Source organism: Carlito syrichta, unplaced genomic scaffold (genome assembly GCF_000164805.1).
Source record: "Carlito syrichta isolate Samal-C Ts95f unplaced genomic scaffold, Tarsius_syrichta-2.0.1 Scaffold308825, whole genome shotgun sequence".
Lineage (NCBI taxonomy): Eukaryota > Metazoa > Chordata > Mammalia > Primates > Tarsiidae > Carlito > Carlito syrichta.
Window position 1 is genome coordinate 734,078 of NW_007252921.1, and position 22,802 is coordinate 756,879.

The following is a 22,802-nucleotide window of genomic DNA, read 5'->3' on the forward strand; positions in this document are numbered from 1 at the left end:
AAGATTAAAAAAAAAACCAAAAAAAAACTTCTAAAGGCTCACTTTATTCCCTTCAACAGTCTCATTTTGCAAATGAAATTTTGAGATCTGTACAGGGAAAGGGACTTACATTAAAGTGCAAAGCCACTGAGGAATAGGATCCAGCTTAGTGCTCCCAGGTGACCAAATGGCCCCAAGAAAAGAATACATAGTAATCAAGGTTCCTAAAAGCAAAACAAACAGGAGCAAGCTGTCCTTGTCTATATGTGGTGCTTAGCTGTCAGTGATCTAGGAAATTTCTCAATCTGTCCACTGCCAATAGGGTAAAGCCAGATGGGGTGGACACGTACTTTCTCTGATGGCTCAGGAAAGCTGCATTACAACACTGTTATCATCTCACTACTGAGGAAATGAAAGCTGAGAGTTCAGTGGCACTTTCTGAAACTCCATGATGCTTCTGGAAAGTGCTCTGATATTTTGCTGATGATTATCCAGAATATCAGACACAGGAATAAAAAAGCCAGCAAACTGGCTTGGAAAAGATAAGGAAGAATTTGATGTAAACAACTCTAAAAATATGGTGTAGGCACAAGTGTTAGGTTGTTCTATCATTGTTATGCCAGCTATTTCTCTAGCATCTCTCGCTTTTAAAGCTGGAGCTGAGAATACTGCTCTTAATTTTTAAACCAGGACCTTGATAAAGGTTTCTAGCAGTTAAATGCCAGTAAGAGCCTGAAAGTCACAGATCAAGCCAGTAAAGTTAAGACATATTCTTCTTAATAATCTTTTAAAGTCAGATTTCTTGTTCATTCAATATTAAACAAAATGTATTTGAAGAATTAATCTAGGAAACCTAGGAAGGCAGTCTTGAGTTATCATGTTTCAGGAAAAGACAGCTATAGAGAGGCATATGAACAGATCTTAGCTGGTTTTGAGAGGCAGGAACAAAGCAGTGGTTTAAGAACTTTCTCCAACAACCATCTTACCTATCAACGAATTAATGAGTTTAGTTAAACATTTCCATGCCTCATGATAGGCGTCAAGCTTTGCAGGTACTTCCCATGCACCTGTCTCTACCCAGAGATACAATCTATTATCAAGCTGTTATCCTTTGATAACAGGATAATGATAGGTCAAATCTTGCTTTCCAACCTCTCTGCAATATTCTTATAACTGGAAAGATGGGGATGCTGGACTCCTTTCCAGGTCTTTCTGGGTTTCAAAATGTGGTATTCTTTTAACAGTGTGAAGCTCCAAAACACAAGCATGTCTCTTGTCAAGTGTATAGGACCCCAAATTCACTGATATGCCAGAAAGTAATTACTGTGGGTGGTGAAGGGGCTCACAGATTCTCTGCCCTGCTGTGAGCACAGGTAACCATGAAGCCACAGAGATTTAGATTTACAAAACTCCCCCTCCACTCCCTTCCCCATACCACTGATTGGCCTCTAGGCCTTCAGTGTTAACACCTATGCCAGAGGTTTCAAGCCCAGTTAAGAGGGGGCCTGGTGGGTCAGGTGGCTGACTGGATGGGTCACTATCACCCCCACAGCCTCCATTGTGGCCCGAACGCAGGTGGTCCTTGAGTGTCTGTTTGTAGCGAAAGCTTCTGCCGCAGAAGGAGCAGGGGTAGGGCCGCTCCCCTGTGTGGATGCGCTGGTGTTTCATAAGATGGTGCTTGCGGATGAAGCTTTTGCCGCAGTGAGGACAGCTGAAGGGCCGCTCACCCGTGTGCAGCCGCCTGTGGTTCAGCAGGTGCTCCTTGCGCATAAAGCTCTTACTACAGTCAGTGCACGGGTAAGGACGCTCACCGGTATGGATCATCTGATGGCGGATCAGGGCTGAGTGGCCATTGAAGTCAATGCCACACTGAGGGCAGGAGAAAGGGCGCTCCTGCGCATGACCTCGCTGGTGGAGCAGGAGGCTGATTTTCAAGCTGAAGCTCCTGCCGCACTGGGCACAGCGGAAGGGCCTCTCACTTGCATGAGCTCGCCGATGGCTGGTGAGTCTGGCCTGGTCAGCAAAGCGCTTGGGGCAATCAGGACAGAGGAAAGGGCGCTCTGTGCTGTTATGGACACGAAGATGGTATGTAAGTCTTGAAGGGTGAGTAAAAGTCCTGGCGCAGTGTGGGCAAGTCGGGGGTGCTTCACTGGCATGGTCCTGGGAGGAGCTGCTCAGGTCAGCTTGAGGAGGAAAGTGCTTAGGGCACTGGGCACAGGGTAGGGGGTGCTCACCCGCATGGCTACACTGATGGGTCAGCAACATGTCTTGGCTGAGATTCTTGCCACAGTGGTGGCATGAGAACATCTGCTCCCCAACTGGAGGTGGGAGGGGGTAGCTACCCAACTGAGTAAAAGACACTTGTCCCTCAGAGGCTTCCGGCAGGTCAGTGGATGGACGTCCAAAAGGTGCTGTGGATGCAGGTGGCTGGCTTTTGAAAGCCACATCTGAAAAAGTATCCTTTGCTGCAGATGGTGGTGAAGAGAAGGGGACTGGAACCTCAGGGCACAATGAGGTTCTAGCAAGTCCTTCAGCCTTGATGACAAGCTCTTCATCTGAAAGAAAGGACTCAAGAGTTATTCCTATCAATATCTGTCTCACTAGCAACTCTCATGTGTTCCTACCCAGCTCTAACAGACTGCTCTAAGCTCCTGACTGGCTCAGGCAAGAAACTCAGTGGAGGACTGAAGTAAGGCATCTGTAGTCCTTGCAAATCATCAGAAAATCTAATATGGTACCTCTTCAACGCTCCCTATTTAGAAAAGGAAAAACTTTGGCAAAAATCTTCCCAACATTACTCTCATTACATTTTGCCTATGCTCCAGAACTTTCTCTGTTGCCTACTGTGACACAGCCTAAAATCACATATTTATCTACTCCGATTCCTCTCTATTCTTCTATCAGATAAATCCTTCACTAGTCAGTTGCCTCTTTACCTTCCCTGAAAATAAAGTACACATTTCTGCTCTGAATTTTTACTCATTCGGCCTCCCTTTTGCAGAATGCTTCCTCTCTCCATCTTCCCAAATTATACCAGCCATATCATACCAATCTTCTAAGGTTCAATTCTGGCTTTACATTCTTCTTTAGGCCTTATCTAAAAATCTAAACTAAAACCAATGCATGTTCTTAAAACTTCTTACTTCTTTAATTTTTTTTTTTTTTGAGTTGAAGTCTCACTCTGTCACCCAGACTGGAGTGCAGTGGCCACTCCCGGCCACCGCAGCCTCAACCTGCTGGGCTCTGGTGATCCTTCCGCCTCAGCCTTCCAAGTAGCTGGAACTACAGGCACGTGCTACCACGCCCGGCTCATTTTGATTTATTGTAGAGATGAGGTCTCACCAAGTTACTTCTTTTATATAAATCATTCATCCCACTCACCCTTGACACTTAACAGGCATGTCTAATACTGATATGTGTGTCCCAGTGTAAGTTTCTTCAAGAGCAGAATCTATCTTATTTTTCTTATTTGTACTCCCCATTCTAAAAGAACAATGGGCAAAGTAGATACTAAAACAGACTGCATTAAGTTGTATAAATGACTGGGTCCTTTCTGACCTTGAGACGCTCTTCTGAAATTCAAGTGGTAAAACATGGATGGTGCTAAATATCTTACAGGAAGATACTTCTGTTTCTTCTCCCATTGTTATTTTTCCTTTCACTGAGGAAGGCCTCTTACAATATTCCTATTTGTACCTCCCAATGACATTTTTGTCTCCATGCTTATCCCCTCATTCCACCTCCAATTTGTTCTAGGCTTTCCAATTTTTCTGTGCTTCCGTCTATCCTCATTCTCACACTTTTGGTCCATCTAGATGCACTTATCTTTCTTCTTTTGACAATTCTAATGTATCTTTGTATGTAAGAGTGTGTTTTCCCACTCACTTCAAGTTTATCTTTAGTGATATCTTATCTTTTGGTTTCATTTCTAACCTATTTGAGCATGTCTTTCTTTTTTTTCCTTATTCTTCTCCCAATTCCTTGTCTCTACAGCCCATTTCATCTGCTTTTTCTTCAGTCAGTCCTTGCATGAACTGGATTTGGACACGAACATCTCTACACTTGCTTACTCACCAGCATAGGTACTTTTGTATATGTCACTCTCCTTGGATTCCTGTGGGGCCCCAACCTGAGGCTCTTCCTCTTGTTTAATCCACGACAGAATATCTGATGTTGAAATACCAGGCTCTATTTGTGGGAGAAAAAAAGATTGAACCTTAGAATTTGAATTGGAAGGTGAAATAATCATGTTGGTTTGTTGAATACCATGTTTTGCCCAAATATTTATTTCTAAATAACTATAATATAAAACTGAGCCAGGCTTTAAAAAAAAAAATGCATATAAACTCTAGAAAACCAGTACAAAATAAAAACAAATTTTTACACTTTTAAATTATATATTTGGCTTGATTCTCCATTTTTAGTGAGCCCGTTTAAAAACAAATAACAAGCCGGGCTTGGTGGCTCAGCCTGTAATCCCACGCCTTTGGGAGGATGAGGTGAGTGAATTGCCTGAGCCCATGGGTTCGAGACCTGCCTGTGCAACTTGGCAAGACTGCGTCTCTACAATAAATAAAAAATCAGCCGGGCATGGTAGCGCGTGCCTGTAGTTCCAGCTACTTGGAAGGCTGAGGCAGAAGGATCGCCGGAGCCCAGCAGGTCGAGGCTGTGGTGGCCGGGAGCGGCCACTGCACTTCAGTCTGGGCGACAGAGACTCCAACTCAAAAAAAAAACCAAAAACAAATAACAATTTTTATGCTGGAGATGACACCCTGAAATAATCTAGAATCAACAGTACCTTTTGTTTTGTTAACACTCTGACATTCAAAATATTTTCACTTTTTCTCTCCCAATTTGTTTATGAAACAATGAAGCAGGAAATATTTTCTCCATTTAAGTAGTGAAGCCTACAGATGTTAAATAAATTGCCAGTACGCAAGTGTTTGCAGTGAAATGGCTTATTATCAAAGATCTGCTTTAAAATACACTAGGAAGCGCTGGGCTCAGTGGCTCACACCTATAATCCTAGCATGTTGGGAAGCAGAGGCAAGAGGATTGTCTAAGCCCAGGGATTCAAGATCAGCCTGGGCAACTTTGCAAGATCTCATCTCTACAATACATTTTTAAAAAATTAGCTGGGCTCGGTGGCTCAGCCTGTAATCCCACGCCTTTGGGAGGCTGAGGTGAGTGGATTGCCTGAGCCCGCAGGTTCAAGCCGCGCCTGGGCAGTGAGACCTCATCTCTACAATAAATAAAAAAATCAGCCGGGCATGGTAGCACGTGCCTGTAATTCCAGCTACTCGTAAGGCTGAGGCGGAAGGATCACCGGAGCCTAGCAGGAGAGGCTGTGGTGGCCAGGAGCAGCTACTGCACTCCAGTCTGGGCGACCGAGTGAGACTCTAACTCAAAAAAAAAAAAAAAAATAGCTCGGTGTGGTGGCATGCGCCTGTAGTTCCAGTTACTCGGAAGGCTGAGGCAGAAGGACAGCTTGAGCCCAATAGGTCAAGGCTGCAGTAGCTGTAAGCACGCCATTGCAATCCAGCCTGGGTGACAAGGTGAGACTCCAACTCAAAAAACAAAACAACAGTAACAGCACGCACACACACACACACACACACACACACACACACACACCAGAAAAGAAGCAAAACAAGATTGACCCAAAAAACTGGTTTAATGTTAATTAAAAAAAACAAGTAACTTTCCAGAATTACTAAATTAGGTCAGGAAAAAGACAGAATCTCACTCTTCAGAAACATATTTTCAAGATTCTCAATTCTGGGTTCTTTCCAAGAGATCATATAACCATTGCCTACAAATCATTATTTCCTGAAGGGGGTGGACAGAGTAGATAGTACTATAAGTCTTTCATGTCTTGGAAATTCTTTTTGAAGAAAAACACACAGCCTTCAGAGGCTTTATACACAGCATACCTCATTTGGTCAACATCACAACAGCTATGCATGCTACTCCAGTCTGGGCCTATATGACTTGTTTTGGTCTAAATGGACAAGCTGGCAAGCTGACTAGGCCCAGAGAGTAAATTAAAGTTCTCTATACTTATTTCTCAAAAAGAGCCTTGTGGGCAGTTTATGGTTTTATTTCTAGCAAATGAACAGAACTGTTTTGCCCAATGCCTTTTAAATCAGAGACCACTAAAATCTAAAGGTGTTCCCAAAGCAAAAATAAAGAGGTTGGATAAGACTAACGCCCAAAAGACTGTCAAGTTATATGGAGATAAAATACAGATTTTAGCATATGCAACAATTGCCTTTCCAACTTCCTACTTTGTTTTACAAGCAAAGCTAAAAGTCACAATCCAACTTTATCTTTGTTCGCTTCTAGATTTTAAATATACATACATATATCTAGAAAGAAAAAGGCAGAGGGGAGAGACTGGGTATAAGGAAGAAGATCTCTTAACAGACATTGAGAATGAACTGTCTACTCATCAAAAATATTACTTTTAAAACATTTAACTGTTTCTCCTTAACAATTTTCCAAATGAGTTAATGTTCTAGAAACTTCCAAACACAATTCAAGTAGTTTTGACTTTTTGTTATCATTATGAATTCATAGCTTATATACTTGATTGCTTTTGATCCATTATGGTCATTATTATTTTTAATGCTTTAATTGTCCCTTTTTAAGCCATTCGGAGTACATACAGATCAGTTCTATGTCTTTCTCACAATACCCCAGATGCCTATTTTTCTTCATATCTGGTATGACAAACCATCCAGGTTCATCTTGTGCATTCTCTGCTGTAGGCTCACAATCAGTAGTTTCTCTGAGAAATGGGATTTATGATGAGGCTGCTAATCAGTTATCACTGCTTCTAAATCTTTTCAATGAGCAAAGCTATAAAACACAGGATTCTTTAAAAAGTGTCATTTTATATTAATATTTCTGATTCATATTTAAGATTACAGGGCTTAAATGAAATCCTCTTATTTTGTACTTGTCTCTTTTTCCTTTGCCCCTGAAAATCTTGGCTCCTAATGACATTAACATGATCTTTGCTTTACCGGAATATAAAAATATCAATATTAACAAAAACATGAACTCAAAGTTTTCTTGCGGCTTTTTTTTTTTTTTTGAGTTGGAGTCTCACTCTGTTGCCCAGACTGGAGTGCAGTGGCCACTCTCGGCCACCGCAGCCTCGACCTGCTGGGCTCCGGCGATCCTTCAACCTCAGCCTTCCAAGTAGCCAGAAATATAGGCACGCGCTACCATGCCCAGCTAATTTTTTTGATTTATTGTAGAGATGAGGTCTCGCCAAGTTGCCCAGGTGGGTCTCAAACTCGTGGGCTCAGGCAACCCACTCACCTCGGCCTCCCAAAGTGCTGGGATTATAGGCTTGAGCCACCATGCCTGGCCAAGACCTGACTTCTTAAGGAGACAATAAAAATACTTGAGACATGAAACTACCATTGGTAAAAAATACATAAAACCTTTTTTGGGAAACTTTTTGTAAAACATGTATGGGACTATAACATAGACAAATGTGTTAAATATTTGTGTAATAAGTTAAAACCTCTAAGTTTTGATGACCTTTGTTCTCAAACAGGTTTAAACTAAAATAGTCTTGAGGCAAATAAATGAAAAAATTATGATAAATTAGGGTATGCCCTAGCTCTTGATTTTACTTAGGAAAAAAGATGGCCTTGCGGAACTAAAGTGAACAGAGACAAACATGGGATGATGGCAATGTACCTGGGACAATGATGGTCAAAGGTATCTCCCAGGATTATGAATTTTAGTGTTTTATTTTTTATTTATTTATTTATTTATTTTGAGTTGGAGTCTCACTCTGTTGCCTTGCCCAGACTGGAGTGCAGTGGCCGCTCTTGGCCACCGCAGCCTCGACCTGCTGGGCTCCGGCGATCCTTCCGCCTCAGCCTTCCAAGTAGCTGGAACTACAGGCGCAAGCTACCATGCCTGGCTAATTTTTGATTTATTGTAGAGATGAGGTCTCGCCAAGTTGCTCAGGTGGGTCTCGAACCTGCGGGCTCAGGCAATCCACTCACCTCAGCCTCCCAAAGCACGGGATTACAGGCTGAGTCACCGAGCCCAGCTGAATGTTAGTGTTTTAGAAGTGAACTTTTTGTCTTTTTCTTTTTTTTTTTTTGAGTTGGAGTCTCACTCTCACCCATACTGGAGTGCAGTGTCATGCTTCCGGCCATTGCAGCCTCGACCTGCTGGGCTCCGGCAATCCTTCAGCCTCAGCCTTCCAAGTAGCTGGAACTACAGGTGTGCGCTACCATGCCCGGCTAATTTTTTCATTTATTGTAGAGATGAGGACTCGTCAAGTTGCCCAGGCAGGTCTCGAACCCGCGGGCTCAGGCAATCCACTCACCTCAGCCTCCCAAAGCACGGGATTACAGGCTGAGCCACTGAGCCCGGCTTGAACTTATTTTCCTTTCGGGCTTTTCTAGAATCTTGGTTTGAGTCCATGGCTTCTGAACTAGAAGAGCTAGATAATGGACTTTGAGTAATCATTCCACCACAAGTTCTTAAGTAATGTTTTTCTACAAAAAATTCTACAAGATAGAGTTGAATATTAAAACCATCAGTGACCAAATAAGGTCTCCAAAAGCCCCAGTACGCAGATACCTGCTCTACAGTTTGGCCCTAGTACCAGATTTACAGAATTTCAGAAAATCTCAAATTTATATTTTTCTATATTCCCCATTCACTGATGTTCTCTACTAATTATATGAAGTTTTATCTAAGACACTATACATCAATGAGTATTCCCTAGTAGAATATCATAATTTTTCTTTTGTCTTTTAGGTTCAGATGATGCTGATTGAGACAGTCAGTAAAAATTAATTCCAAAATATTTAGACATAAAAAGGTAGAATGCCACATGGTACCATTACTATCCCTAAATGTTTTCTATCTGTATATTTTCATTTCTTTATAATGCTCAGTGGTTTTTCCCAAAGGCCTAAATAGAATAATATAATAATAAACTATAGGTTTTACTTTATTAAAAATATGCATAAAATTCAAATATACTTTAGAAAATTAAGGTTTCTAAAAGTATAAAAATATTCTAATATAAAATATCTAGAAATACAAGAATTTCTACAATTCGGTCACTAAACTGGCCCAACATTAGTATCCCCCAACAGAAATTCACGTGGAACAATTTTTTATATACTTTAATGACCAGACAGAGTTAAATATTACTCTCCACTGAAAGAAACTAAGGCTTTTTTAATGTGTTAGGAGAAGAAAAAATCAAAACAGGTCTGAGACTGCCTATCCTGAGAAGGGCCTGCTTGCAGTGTTGGCCTTTAGCTGGCAGACCATTCCCCACACTGATATCAAACTTCCCCTAAGTTGGGCACAGTGGCTCATGCCTGTAACCCTAACATCTTGGAAGGCCAAGGCAGAAGGACTGCTTGAGCCCAGGAGTTTGAGACCAGCCTAAGGCAACAAAGCAAGATCTCATTGCTAATTTAAAAAAAATTTTTTTTAGCCAGGTGCGGTGGCTCACGCCTATAATCCCAGTGTTCTGGGAGGTGGAGGCCCACAGGTTCAAGACCATCCTGGACAATATGGTGAGACCTTGTCTCTACAATAAATAAATTTAAAAAAAAATTATCCAGGCATGGTGGCACTTGCCTGTAGTTCCAGCTGAAGCAGAAGGATCACCTGAACCCAACAGGTCAAGGCTGCGGTTGATCTGAGTATGCCACTTACTCCAGCCTGGGCGACAGAGTGAGACTGACTCAACAAAAATGGTTTTTTTAATTAAAGAATAAAAATAAATAAAACTCCCCTTTGTTTTTATCTTTGTACAAAAACCAAGTATAGTTTTGAGGAAGAAACATAAAGTTATGCATTGCATAATGATGTTTTAGTCAACAATGGCCTACATATACAATGGAGGCCTCTTAAGATCATAACGGAGGTGAAAAATTACTATCACCCAGTGACACTACAGATGTCTTAACATCCAAGCACACTGCATTACACAGGTGTTTGTGGTGATGTTGTTATAAACAAACTGACTGTGTTGCCAGTCATATAAAAGTACAGCACATATAATCATGTACAGTGCATAATTCTCAATAAATATAATAGACAACCATGTTACTGGTTTTTGTATTTACTACGCTATACTTTTCATTCATTTTTTTTTTTAAAGAGAGAGAGTCTCATTCTGTTGCCCTGGATGGAGTGCAGTAGCCCAATCACAGCTCACTGTAACTTTGAACTCTTAGGCTCAAGCGATCCTTCTGCCTCAGCCTGAGTAGCTGGGGCTACAGATATGACAGCAAGCTCAGTTAATTTTTTCATTCTTTTTTATAAGGCTGAATCTCCCTATACAGCTAGTTCAAGCTCATCTTGAACTCCTGGCCTCAAATGTTCCTCCCACTACCTCAGCATCCCAGAATGCTGGGATTACAGGTGTAAGTCACCTTGTAGAGTGTATACTAAAAACAACAACAACAACAACACAAAAACTGTAAAATAGCCTCAGGCAAGTCCTTCAGGAGGTATTCCAAAAGTAGTCACTATTATCATAGGAGATGACAGTTCCGTATGTGTTATTGTCCCTGAAGACCTTATAGTGTGACAAGATGTGGAGGTGGAAGACAGTTATATTGATGATCATGACCCTGTGTAGGCCTAGGTTTGTGTCTTCGTTTTTAAAAGTAAAAAAAAAAAAATTAAAAAATAGGAAAAAAGTTTATAAAATAGGGATATAAAGAAAGAAATTTTTTAATAACTATAGAATGTGTACTTAAAGCTGTTATTACAAAAGTCAGAAAGTTAAAAAATTAAGGTTTATAGTAAAGAGTTACAGTACACTAAGGTTATTGCTGAAGAAAAAATTTTTCTGTAAATTTAGTATGGTATAAGTGTACAGTGTTTGTGAAGCCTACAAGTAGAGCACAGTCATGTCCTAAGCCTTCACATTTTCTCACCACTCACTCACTGACTCACCCAGAGCAACCTGCAGTCTCACAAATTCCATTCATGTTAAATGTTCAATACAGGTATACAATTTTTTTTTTTGTCTCCATCTCACTCTGTCACTCAGGCTGGAGTACAGTGACACACTCAGTTACCACAGCCTTAACCTGCTGGGCTCAGGCAATCCTTCCACTTCAGCCTTCCAAGTAGCTGGAATTACCATGCCCAGCCAATTTTTTTATGTACTGTAGAGACGAGGTCTTGCCAAGTTGCCCAGGCTGGTCTCAAATCCCTGGGCTCAGGCAATCCTCTTACCTCCACCTCCCAAAGTGTTGGGACTACTGGTGTGAGCCACTGTGCCTGACCGATTTTTTATCATTTATACCATATTTTATTGTACCTTTTCTATGTTTAGATATATAAACACTAACCACTGTGATATAAGTAACTACAGTAACATGATTTACAGGTTTGTAGCCTAGGAGCAATAAGCTATACCATATAGCCTAAATGTGTTAGTAGGCTGTACCATCTAGTTTGTGTGATTTCAACCTATGATGTTTGCACAATGACAAAACTGCCTAATGATACATTTCCCAAAATATATCCTCATCATTAAACAATGCATGATTGTATTTGTCAAACAGTGTGGTTTATGTTGAATACCTACTTTCCTTCTGGGAGTCTGGAATTTGGGTAATATATTAATGATATATCAAAGTTTCATCTAGCTGCCATCTTTCCAATTTATTTTTACCTTGGGTTTTAAAATTTTGAGAAGTCAACCTATATATAGTACTTTAATACATTTTTACTGAAAATTAACAAGTAATATAAGCATTCATTTTATTTAATACTCTGGCTTTATTCTTTACTGTTTTAGCTTTCATTTGTGATAATCAACCTGGCTATTTACCAAAACTTCAGAATAGGATTCATATAACTTGAACTATCTACTTTCTTTCTGGGAGTCTGGAATTTGGGTAATATATCAATGATATATCAAAGTTTGATCTAGCTGCCATCTTTCCAATTTATTTTTACCTTGGTTTTTAAAATTTCCAATTTATTTTTACCTTGCTAGATAGAGGAGGTCTAGTTCCTTATGAAAACCTTGGGCACTAAGTCTCTAATGAGCTTCTCTGGTAGACAATACTATGTATCCATTGTCATGACTCATGGCAAGAGGAATTTAACATGTCATGTGAGACTCTACCGGGAGAGGACTCTGAGAAGTTTGTTCTGGTTTCCCCCAGAGTTTATCCCATGCACCTTTTCCCTTTGCTGATATTTCTTTGTATCATTTTGCTGTAATAAATATTAACTATCTGAGTACAAGTATATTCTGAGTCCTGTAGTAAATCACAAACCTGGGAGTGCTCTTTGGAACCCCTAACAGAGCAAAGAACATATTTTTTCTTGAAGGAAACAAGTACTAAGGTAGTCCTGGAAGGATACAGGAGCCAGTTTAAAAGTCTCTCACCCGCCAAGTTGATAATTTGAGCAACCAAAAGAAAAAAACTAAATTAAACAAACTAATAAGAAGTAATAAATATATAATTAAACTGATAAGGAGGAAATAAAAAGGGTTCTAAAAGATAGCTACATGGGTGTTTTTTTTTAATGCTACGTATTTATCAGCACAAGTTATATGAATACTATTCTCAAGTTCTGGTAAATATCTAGGTTGATTATCACAAATGAAAGCTAAAACAATAAAGAATAAAGCCAGAGTATTAAATAAAATGAATGCTTACATTACTTGTTAATTTTCAGTAAAAATGTATTAAAGTACTATATATAGGCTGACTACTCAAAATTTTAAAAACCAAGGTAAAAATAAATTGGAAAGATGGCAGCTAGATGAAACTTTGACATATCATTACAAAACCAAATTACTTGTATCTTTTTCACCTATTCTCCAAAACAAAATGATATAGTCATTTATACTTACTGAGGTTATGTCAGGTAATTATAAAAACAAACAAAAGAAACATGCCCAATAATGAATCTTTCTATAATTAAGTCACCCATCTTTATTGATGATATTATTTTAATCTTATTACTTATATCCATGATATAAAGATGAATCAAATTCAATTCATTACATTATCTAAATGCAATCATCCACACATTCTTAATAAAACGTGTGGCATATGTATGCATTACTTAAAACTCAGAGAATGTATAATTAAGGCTTGAACATTCTATTGTATGTAAAATTTACCTCAAAGAAAAAACCCAACAAATATTAAACTCTGGGTTAATAATATTCATGCTGAACTATTTAGAGGGAAATGTACTGATACACCTACTGATTTTGAAATACATCAAAAATAGGATAGATGGATGGATGGATGGATGAAAGGATGCAGTGATGGATGTATATGTGATAAGGAAGGATGGTATCATGTTAGTGGTAGAATATAGGTGCTGGATATCAAGGCACTCACTATAAAACTATTTTAACTTTTCTGATTGAAAATTTTTATAATAAAATGTTAGAAAAAATTAAGTGTATAGGACAGAGGGTGGGCTGTAAGAGAAGTTCATGTAACAGGGATGTCTGAAAGATGAACTTTCTGTGAGCTTCTAGTTAACAAAGATAAAAAAAAGTATGAGAATTTTCTGGTAGCAAAGGTGGGACATGATAGAAACAATGCAACTGGACTGTGGCTAGCATTCTTCCTCACACAATAATAAGCAGCTGCCAACCAAAAAATTAAGAAGAGTTAATGACAACTGGCTCCCCAGGACTAGTAAAATTCATGTTGCCCATGTGGGTGTGATCAGGGTCCACTGGTTCCATTCACTGTGGAAGAGACCATGAGAACTTCTAGTCCCTTCAGCACTTCTAAAGGGCCATGCATATATTTGCTCAAGCCACCTCACACTAGATGAGCATGACTGCTTTCTTTATCATGTTAAGTGCATGTTTATTTTACTAAATAGTTAGGTCTCAGTACTTTTGCCCACTTACCTTCACTGGGGTCTGTAGGAATCTCACTTTCCTCTGGTCCTGCCTGGTTCTCTGTATTATGTTCTCCTTCTGGTTGAATCTGAGATAAGACATCAGGTTGATTTATAGCATAATCTAGGAGAGGAAAAAGGGAGAATGGGTATGACAAAGAGATAAATGAGGGTGACAATTAATTGCCATCAAGGCTGAGCTGAGGTCCACAGTTCCAGGGAATTTCTTTTAGATTCCATAACACTTCTCCCCATCCATCCACCTCCAACTACGGGTATCTACTCTGGAAAGCAGGTAAGAGGAGATGTGATGTGTGGGGAAAGCGCATAAGCTACAGGAACACTGTCCATCTGCTTCCTTCTTTAAGAGTGACAGTGCACCTCAAGGGCAAGAAGTCAAGCTTCTTTCAAAGTGAAAGGTACCCATGGAAATCCCCAGCTGGCACACTTATAACCTTAAATTTCATTCTCTACCCTGTGATTTGGCAAAAGGCGAGATTATGAGTCCTATTTAGCAAGCATGAACCTGTCGTCTTTGGCTTGGAACTAGAATTTGAAATATGTGAAGGTAGTGAGAATAAGGACACTGAAGGGAAAGGGACTATTATTCCAAGTCCCCCTAGAGTTGTTGTTGCCTCATTCAAAAGGTGCCAACTCAGCCTCACCCATGGAGATGAGAGACTCGTAGTTGCCCTTCATGATATTCTTGTAAAGTTCCTTTTGCCATTCTTCTAGTTTTTCCCACTCTGGAGTGGAAAAGTAGATGGAGACATCATCAAATGCCACAGGGACCTAAAATTATAATCACATGGATTAGTCTCTCCCAGTAAAATTAGTCATTCAATAAATATTTTTCCCCAATTAGTTCCTTTTATTATGTCTTACATTTTCAAATGACGGTCAATAAATACAGAGGGTACAAAAAAAAGTATACACTCTTTAAGAGAGGGGAAAACTGTATTAAAATTATAATGCTCAACAACATGAATACAAGTCACATTTGACTTATGTAATTACAAGAGGTGCTCAAAGCAGTTACCATCAGCGTCCAGACCCTTCTGATTATGGCAAACATCTCTTAACATTTCTTAAAATGTGTATATACTTTCTTGGCACCACTGGTATTCTAAATATCTCTGAAATTCTTTTAATGTTTTAAATGTCTTTAGTATAATCCTAAAATCCCAACACTCATATAATACAGCATGTGTCTAGTACCTTTTCTTGAGGCACATACAAGTGCTTTGGCAAACAGCAATAAAGTATCTAAATGTCACATACATTAAAATTTCAAGCTCGGCTAACTTTAAGGTTGGCCAAGAACAGTGGCTCACGCCTGTAATCCCAGAATTTTGAGAGGCCACAGTGGGAGGAATGCCTGAGCCCAAGAGTTCGAGACCACCATGTTGGGGGCAACATGGTGAGACCTCATCTCTGCAAGAAATCAAAAAATTAGGTAGGCATGATGACGCATGCTTATAGTCCCAGCTACTTTGAAGTCTCAGGCAGAAGGATTGCCTGAGTGCAGTAGGTCAAGACTGCAGTAGTCATGATTGTGCCACTGCACTCCATCCAGAACAACAGAATAATATTCTGACTCAAAAAATAAATTAAAAAAAAAAAACTCAAGCTGCATTGAGCCTCTTATTCCATCTCTTTTGAAGTGCCTTTTCTCCAAGAACATCATTCCCCCAGAGATCTAAGTTCCTCTATTTGTCCTGTTTCTTGTTCTTTTCATGAGTAGAGAGTTCCCTTTGATGCTGTTCCATCCTGCATATGAGGAGGAAAAGATAATGCCATGGTTGATGATTGAAAGCTAACAGGACTGATACTGGAGGCACGTTAGGAAACAGAATGAAACTTCAAAATTCATTATGTCTTCTCCTTATATCCTTTAGTCTTTTTTTAAAGCTTTGTATATTCTTCAAATGAAATACTGTTTACTTAAAACCTGATTTTCTGTTTCCAGTTCTTCTCTACGTGCCTTCAAGACTTCCACTTTATCCTACAATCTCCTCAATTTGTTTTCATGTTTTCAGATTTTCTCTTTTTCTGAGCAAATACAGTTCACTGCAGTTTCTCTTTAGCTTAATTATACATTTCTTTGAGATATGTTAGTGAAGCATATGCTTTTCTAACCACTCTCTATTCTTCTTCCAATGTCTTTCAACTTCTAGTTGCACTTTTCAGTTTGACTTCTTAAATTTTAGCATTCCTGTTTTAATCTCTCCATCATTTCCTTCTGCATTTCGTTTGAATTCTGCGAGTCATTCACTGACTCTGCAGTTGAGATCACCTGGATTTGAAAACTGATTTACTGTTTCAGCTCAGAATTTTCTTTTCTTTCTCTGCATTTACAATTTGTTGTTCATGTTTTAACCTAATAGCCTAAAGTTCCCTTCTGGTCGCCTCTTCTGCCATCTGTGTAACCCACAATTTCTTTTCATACTACTTCCAGCAGTCTCTTCCAGGTTGCTTCCAGACATCTACTAAATCTGCTAAACTGTTCCCAAGTTCTAGTTTTTTATCTTGTAATACCACAAGCTTTTGATAACCTTCCTTGGCATCATGTACCTTACATATTAATTCATGATCTTTTTTGCTAAGAAGGCTTTGCGGTAAAAATAGCTGGTTTGAGAATTTCATTGTCTGTAAACCATCCAGTTCACGCTGAATCTTTTTTTTCCTTTCCCTTTCTAGCTCACTCTTAGCTCTAGCTGCCTCCAGTTTGATGTTTGTTACTTCTAGTTTAAAGGTTTCATTTAGTTCTTTCTCAGTCTCCAAGGATCTGACTGTAGCTGGCAACCCAGCCAACTGCCACACCTGTACTCTTTTGATATTTTCTACCTAAGCACCAGAATTCTCTTTTTCAGCCCTTAGTTCTGCTACTTTAGTCTATGAACGTTTTAATTTCTGAAACAAATGGACTTTTCTCAACAAGTTCCTTCACTTGGTTACTGTCTCTTGTGGGATCAACACTAAGCAGTTGGTTATGTTCTTCATCTTTCTCCAATCTTGCAATCTCTAATTTATATTTTAATTTTTCTTCTGAAATACATGAAAATTATTGTCTCTGGTGTTCAAGTTCTGATTTAAGAAATGCATGTTCATAATGAAGCTTATTATATTCATCTCTATACTTTTCCCCTTCTTCATCAAGATCCCAAAAATACTCTCCTAGGAGTTTCTACTTCCTGTTGTAGTTGGGTTCTTAATAATTCTAATTTTGGGGGCATTAACACCTGCAGCTTAATTTCTTCTAAGTCTTTAGTTTTCTCTACTAATTCCCCTCATATTTCTTCAAGCAGCTGAAAGCTTTCCTGGTGAGTTTGCTTTTCTTTCTTTTTTTTTGAGTCGGGGTCTGTCTGTTGTCCAGGCTGGAGACCGGAGTGCAGTAGCACAATCATAGTTCACTTCAGCCTCAAACTCCTGGGCTCAGGCAGTCCTTCCACCTTAGCCTTCCAAGTAGCTGGGACTACAGACGTTTGCCACCACACCCAGCTAATTTTTTTATTTTTGTAGAGACAAGGTCTTACTATATTGCCTAGTCTGGTCTTGAACTCCTGAGCTCAGGCAATTCTCCCACTTCTATCTCCCAAAGTGCTAGGATTACAAGTATGAGCCGCCATGCCCAGCCTGAATTCAGGCTTCCTTTTTTTTGAGTCTAAGTCACACTGTCACCCAAGCTGGAGTGCATGCAGTGCAATGGCACAATTATGGCTCACACAGCCTTGAACTCCTGGGTTCAGGCAATCCCTCCTCCTCAGCATCGCAAGTAGCTGGGACTACAGGTGCATGCCACCACATCCAGATAATTTTTTTGTACAGATGAGGTCTCACTATGTTGCACAAGCTGGTCTCAAACTCCTGGGCTCAAGCAAACCTGCCTCAGCCTCCAAAGTCTGGGATTATAGGTGTGAGCCACTCTGCATTCTTTTTCTTTACCTCCGCCTCCCAAAGTGCTGGGATTACAGGTGTGAGCCACAGTGCCCGGTCCACTGTGCTTTCTTAATTGCTTTAGTTTTCTTTCCAAATGTATTTCCCACCTTCTTCTTGCTAAGGCAGAACCTTGGGGGCCAAATTGTAACACACTCACAAATGGTGCTTGCAATGAAATACACATAAAAAAATAGTGACTGATGTTCTGGTTACACTCGCCACCAGGGACACCCTCACAGCTCCAACCATGGACACCCACTCAATTCATCTCAGGGAGGCACTGGGGTTAAGGGATGCAATCCTATACCCCAAGAGTTGGCCTAGTCCACCATGCTTGGTGAGGTTCTGGTGGCATGCAGGCAGAGCAAGAAGACAGCAAAGAGGAGTCAGAGGGAAGAAGAGGCACAAGGCCAAAAGGGCCCTCAGGCTTCTGACCCTGAGAGAAATCTGAGGTATCCTGGGAGACCTTCAAGGGCAGAAGGCAGTATCTCCTCCGTGGACAGAACTTCGTGGATATGGTATGCAGCCAAGACAGCACCTAAACCTCCAGCCCATTCATTCAATAAATCTTTACTAAGTGCCTACCAGCTGTAAAAACCTATGTGAGGTCCTAAAAGGATACAAGTAAAACTTAAGACACAAACCAATCCTAGAAATTCACAATGGTTTCAGGAAGAAAGGGGATAAACTCTAGGGCTATGAGCTTTGAGAGGGTGGAGGACATTACTTCTAAATAGTTACTCACAGAGTTAGATAACTGCAAAGCAGTATTTCTTTTCCAATTTTAAAATTATATTTTAATAACTTTTTAAATTTGTAGAGACAAGGTCTCACTGTGTTGCCCAGGCTGGTCTTCAAATTCTGGCTTTAAGTGATCCTTCCACCTTAGCCTCCAAAGTGCTGGGACTACAGGCATGAGGCACCACTCTCAGCCCACAAAAGCAGTATTTAATTCACACAAGAAAACATTCTGAGTATAAGTACAAGGTTTTCCTTAAACACCAAGATTATTAAAATAAGGTTTCTGCACAAAAGGGGCATATGACTATGTACAAATTAATGACATGGACAAGACAATTTAGAAACAGAACTATAGCCAGGCATGGTGGCTCATGCCTGTAACCTGTAATTCCAGCACTTTGGGAGGCTGAGGTGAGAGGACTGCCTGAGCCCACGGGCTTGAGACCAGCCTGGGTAACATGGTGAGACCTCATCTCTACAATAAACCAAAAAAGTTAGCGGGGGCATGGTGGCGCACACCTGTAGTTCCAGCTACTTGGAATGCTGAAGCAGAAGAATCCCCTGAGCCCAGCAGGTCAAGGCTGCAGTGAATGTCAGCACGCCACTGCACTCCAGCCTGGGCGACAGAGTGAGACTCCGACTGAGAGAGAGAGAGAGAGAGAGAGAGAGAGAGAGAGAGAGAGAGAGAGAAACAGAGCTAAAATGGGAAAATGGGGTGGGGATGGCTCGAAAAGAGATGGGACTTTCGCTAGTCCTAATGGGAATGGAAAAAACATTTAAGCAAGAAAAACTGAAGAGTGCATTTAGAGGACAACTGTTAATTCTGCTTAGTTGGGATCAAAACTTCATGAAGGGAATGATATGCAGAAAAGAACTCTCTCACTCCAGCTAAACTAAGGATCTGCAAAGGCATAGAGAATGATATAATGGACACTGGAGACTCAGAAGGGGGGGAAGGATGGAGGGATGAAAAAAATCACCTATTGGGTACAACGTGCACAGATGGGAGTGATGGGTACACTTAAAGCCCAGACTTCTTTGCCACTATACAAAAACTATTTGTACCATCAAAGCTATTGAAAAAAAGAAAAAAGAATCCTTCCACTCCCGAGCATAGACTGGCCTCCAGCTAGGCACTAATTCTTAGGCAAAAAGTGGAAAGTTCTTCTATAAAGGTATATAAGAGTTATCTGGGGAAACTGGTAGAACTTAAATTAAATTGATTAGGGCACACAAATTTTTAAAAACTCTCTAGTATTAGAGAAACTCCTCTGTTAGTATTCCTATAAACAACTGAGAAGTCATTACACTCAAAGAATAAAAGCAGGATGCTAGGGAAAAAGGACAATTAAAGAACACAACATTCCTTGTAACTATTATGCAGTCATTAGCTGCATAAAGACATTTGGGTCAACAACAGACTACATATACAACAGTGGTCCTATAAGATTACAAATGGAGCTAGTTCCAGCTACCTGGAAGCTTGAGGCGAAAGGATCGCCTGAGCCCAGCAGGTCAAGGCTGCGATGGCCATGAGCATGCCACTGCACTCTAGCCTGGGCAACAGAGTGAGACTCCAACTCAAAAAAAAAAAAAAAAGATTACAATGGAGCTGAAAACTTCCTATCGCCTAGTGACATCACAGATGTCCTAACACAACATATTACTTATAGGTTTGTGGTAATGATGGTGTAAACAAACCTACTGCACTGCCAGTCATATAAAAGTCTAGCACATACAATTAGTATGGTACATAACACTTGATAATGTTAATAAATGACTAGAATTTACTGTACCTTTTATCCTTATTCTAGAGAGTACTTCTTCTACTCCATCTACTTATTAAAAAAAAGTTAACTGTAAAATAGTTTCAGGCCTTCAGGAGGTATTCCAGAAGAAGGCACTATTATCACAGGAGATGACAGTTGTATGTGTGTTATTGCTCCCAAGGATTTTCCAGTGGAACAAGATGTGGAGGTTGATGATCCTGACCCTGTGTAGGCTTAGGCTAATGTGTGTGTTTGTGTCTTCATTTTTAACAAAAAAGTTTTTAAAGTTAGAAAATAAATAAAAATAGAAAAAAACTAACAGAGTAAGGAAGAAAATATTTTTGTATAAATGCACAAGGTGTCTTTTTTTTAAGCTAAGTGTTAATACAAAAGTCAAAAAGTTAAATGTAAAAGTTTACAAAGTAAAAAAGTTAGAGTAAACTTAGGTTAATTTATTATTGAAGAAAAAATTTTCTATAAATTTTGTGTGGCTTAAGTGTACAGTGCTTATGAAGTCTATACTAATGTACAGTAATGTCCTAGGCCTTCACATTCACTCACTACTCATTCATTGACTCACCCTGAGCAACTACTAGTCCTGTAAGCTCTATTTGTGGTAAGTGCCCTACAAAGGTAAACCATATTTTGTTTTAAATCATATTTTGCTGTACCTTTTCTATGTTTAGATACACAAAAACTTACCATTGTGTTACAACTTCCTACAGTATTCAGCACAGTAATGTGTTGTACAGGCTTGTAGCCTAGGAGCAAAAAGCAAAAAGCCTGGGTGTGTAGTAGGCTGTACCATCTAGGTTTGTTTAAGTGTACTTTATGATGTTTGCACAACCACAAAATTGCCTTATGATGCATTTCTCAGAAAGTATCCCAGTCTTTAAGTGACACATGACTGTATGTGTGTACACACATACATTTTTTTTTTCCAAAATTAAAAATTTTTGTAAAAGAAATCAAGATAATGTAATGATACTCTCTCAGGTTATAGAGGAAAAACATAGATAAAGAAGAGTAAACTCAGTACTTTGAGAGGTGAAGACTACTGGATTGCCTGAGCCCAGGAGTTTGAGACCAGCTTGGGCAACATGACAAAATCTCTACAATAAATAAAAAAAAATTAGCCAGGCGTGGTGGCACATGCCTGTAGTCCCAGCTACTTGGAAGGCTGAGACGGAAGGATCACCTGAGCCCAGCAGATCAAGACTGCAGTAGCCATGAGCATGCCACTGCACTCCACCTTAGGCAACAGAGTGAGTCTCCAACTCAAAGAAGAGATTAAAAAAATAAAGACAAAGATTCAATGCAGTATGTTTAACATCTGAGTAATAGGAGCTCCAGAGTGAGAATAAAGAAAATGAAAGAGAAGAAAGTTTAAAAAAAAATAACAAAAAAGCTAGGCACAGTGGCTCATGCCTGTAATTCCAGCACTTTGGGAGGCCAAAGTGAGAAGACGGCCTAAGCCCAGGAGTTTGAGACCAGCATGGGCATCTTGGCAAGACCTCATCTCTTCCATAAATCAAAAAATTGGCTGAGCGTGGTGGTGCGTGCCTGTAGTTACAGCTACTTGGAAGGCTGAGGTGAAAGGATCACCTGAGCCCAGTAGGTTGAAGCTGTAGTGGCCCTGAGCGTGTCACTGCACTCCAGCTTGGGCAACAGAGTGAGACTTCAACTAAAAAAAAAACCCAGAAAATTTTCCAAAATAAAAACCTCCAGAGCACACTGAGCACTAAGCACAATAAATGAAAAAAAAAAATCCATTATCTAGACATATCATTATAACATTTCATATTATCAAGTTATTAAAAAAAACTCCAGAACCTTCCAGAGAAAAAAACCAGAAAGAAACAGTTTACCTACAAAATAACAAAAATCAGATTACTCAACAACACTGTGTGTGAAAGATAATGAAGCAAAACCTCAATTTCTGAGGGAGAAGTATTTTTACAAAATTTTAAAATTAACCCTTTGCACTCAGATATATCTTGCAGATCACCTACCAGCAAGTTGACCGTACTTTTTAACAAAATAGTGAAAAATGAATCATTTCAATTTAATTGTACAGTACTGGAACCAATTATCTTACTGTAATGATACTTGGCTTGTAATGGAATTTTGGACATTAAGGAACTTATTTATGACAAAAAAAAATCAAAATTGTTTAATCTTATATTTTTCTAATGTTGGTAATGTGAAATAGTCACCAATATGCAATGCAGGATCATTGATACGTGTTATGCAATAGGATGTTTGACATCTTCCACCTGGTGTTTTTCTACTTAAGCAGAAATGCAGTCTTATTTTCTTCCTTCTATATTAATAATATGTAATTTATTGTCCAGTCTGTTGTTCAAAGAAGATATGGAAGGATGCATTCATGATTCCTGAAAAACACTTCTCAAATGATCAATCATATCTTAGTATATATTCCATCTCTTTATTTGCTTTTCTGTACAA

General features: G+C 39.5%; 1 protein-coding gene across 2 annotated transcripts in view; it reads right to left on the minus strand.

Moving 5' to 3' along the window:
* Window positions 1-759: 759 nt before the first annotated feature.
* The window catches only part of ZNF398 (zinc finger protein 398), a 38,501-nt gene continuing 16,458 nt past the window's right edge, over window positions 760-22,802 (minus strand). The window contains exons 3-6 of one of the 2 annotated variants that reach the window (XM_008065987.2): window positions 14,550-14,676; window positions 13,895-14,008; window positions 4,054-4,167; window positions 760-2,534 (exon numbers count right to left, since the gene is read on the minus strand). In XM_008065987.2, coding sequence (XP_008064178.2) covers window positions 1,381-2,534; window positions 4,054-4,167; window positions 13,895-14,008; window positions 14,550-14,583 — 1,416 coding nt within the window. In that variant the 5' untranslated portion in view covers window positions 14,584-14,676 and the 3' untranslated portion in view covers window positions 760-1,380. The remainder of the gene's footprint in view (window positions 2,535-4,053; window positions 4,168-13,894; window positions 14,009-14,549; window positions 14,677-22,802) is intronic. The other variant, XM_021716516.1, reaches the window with a different exon arrangement.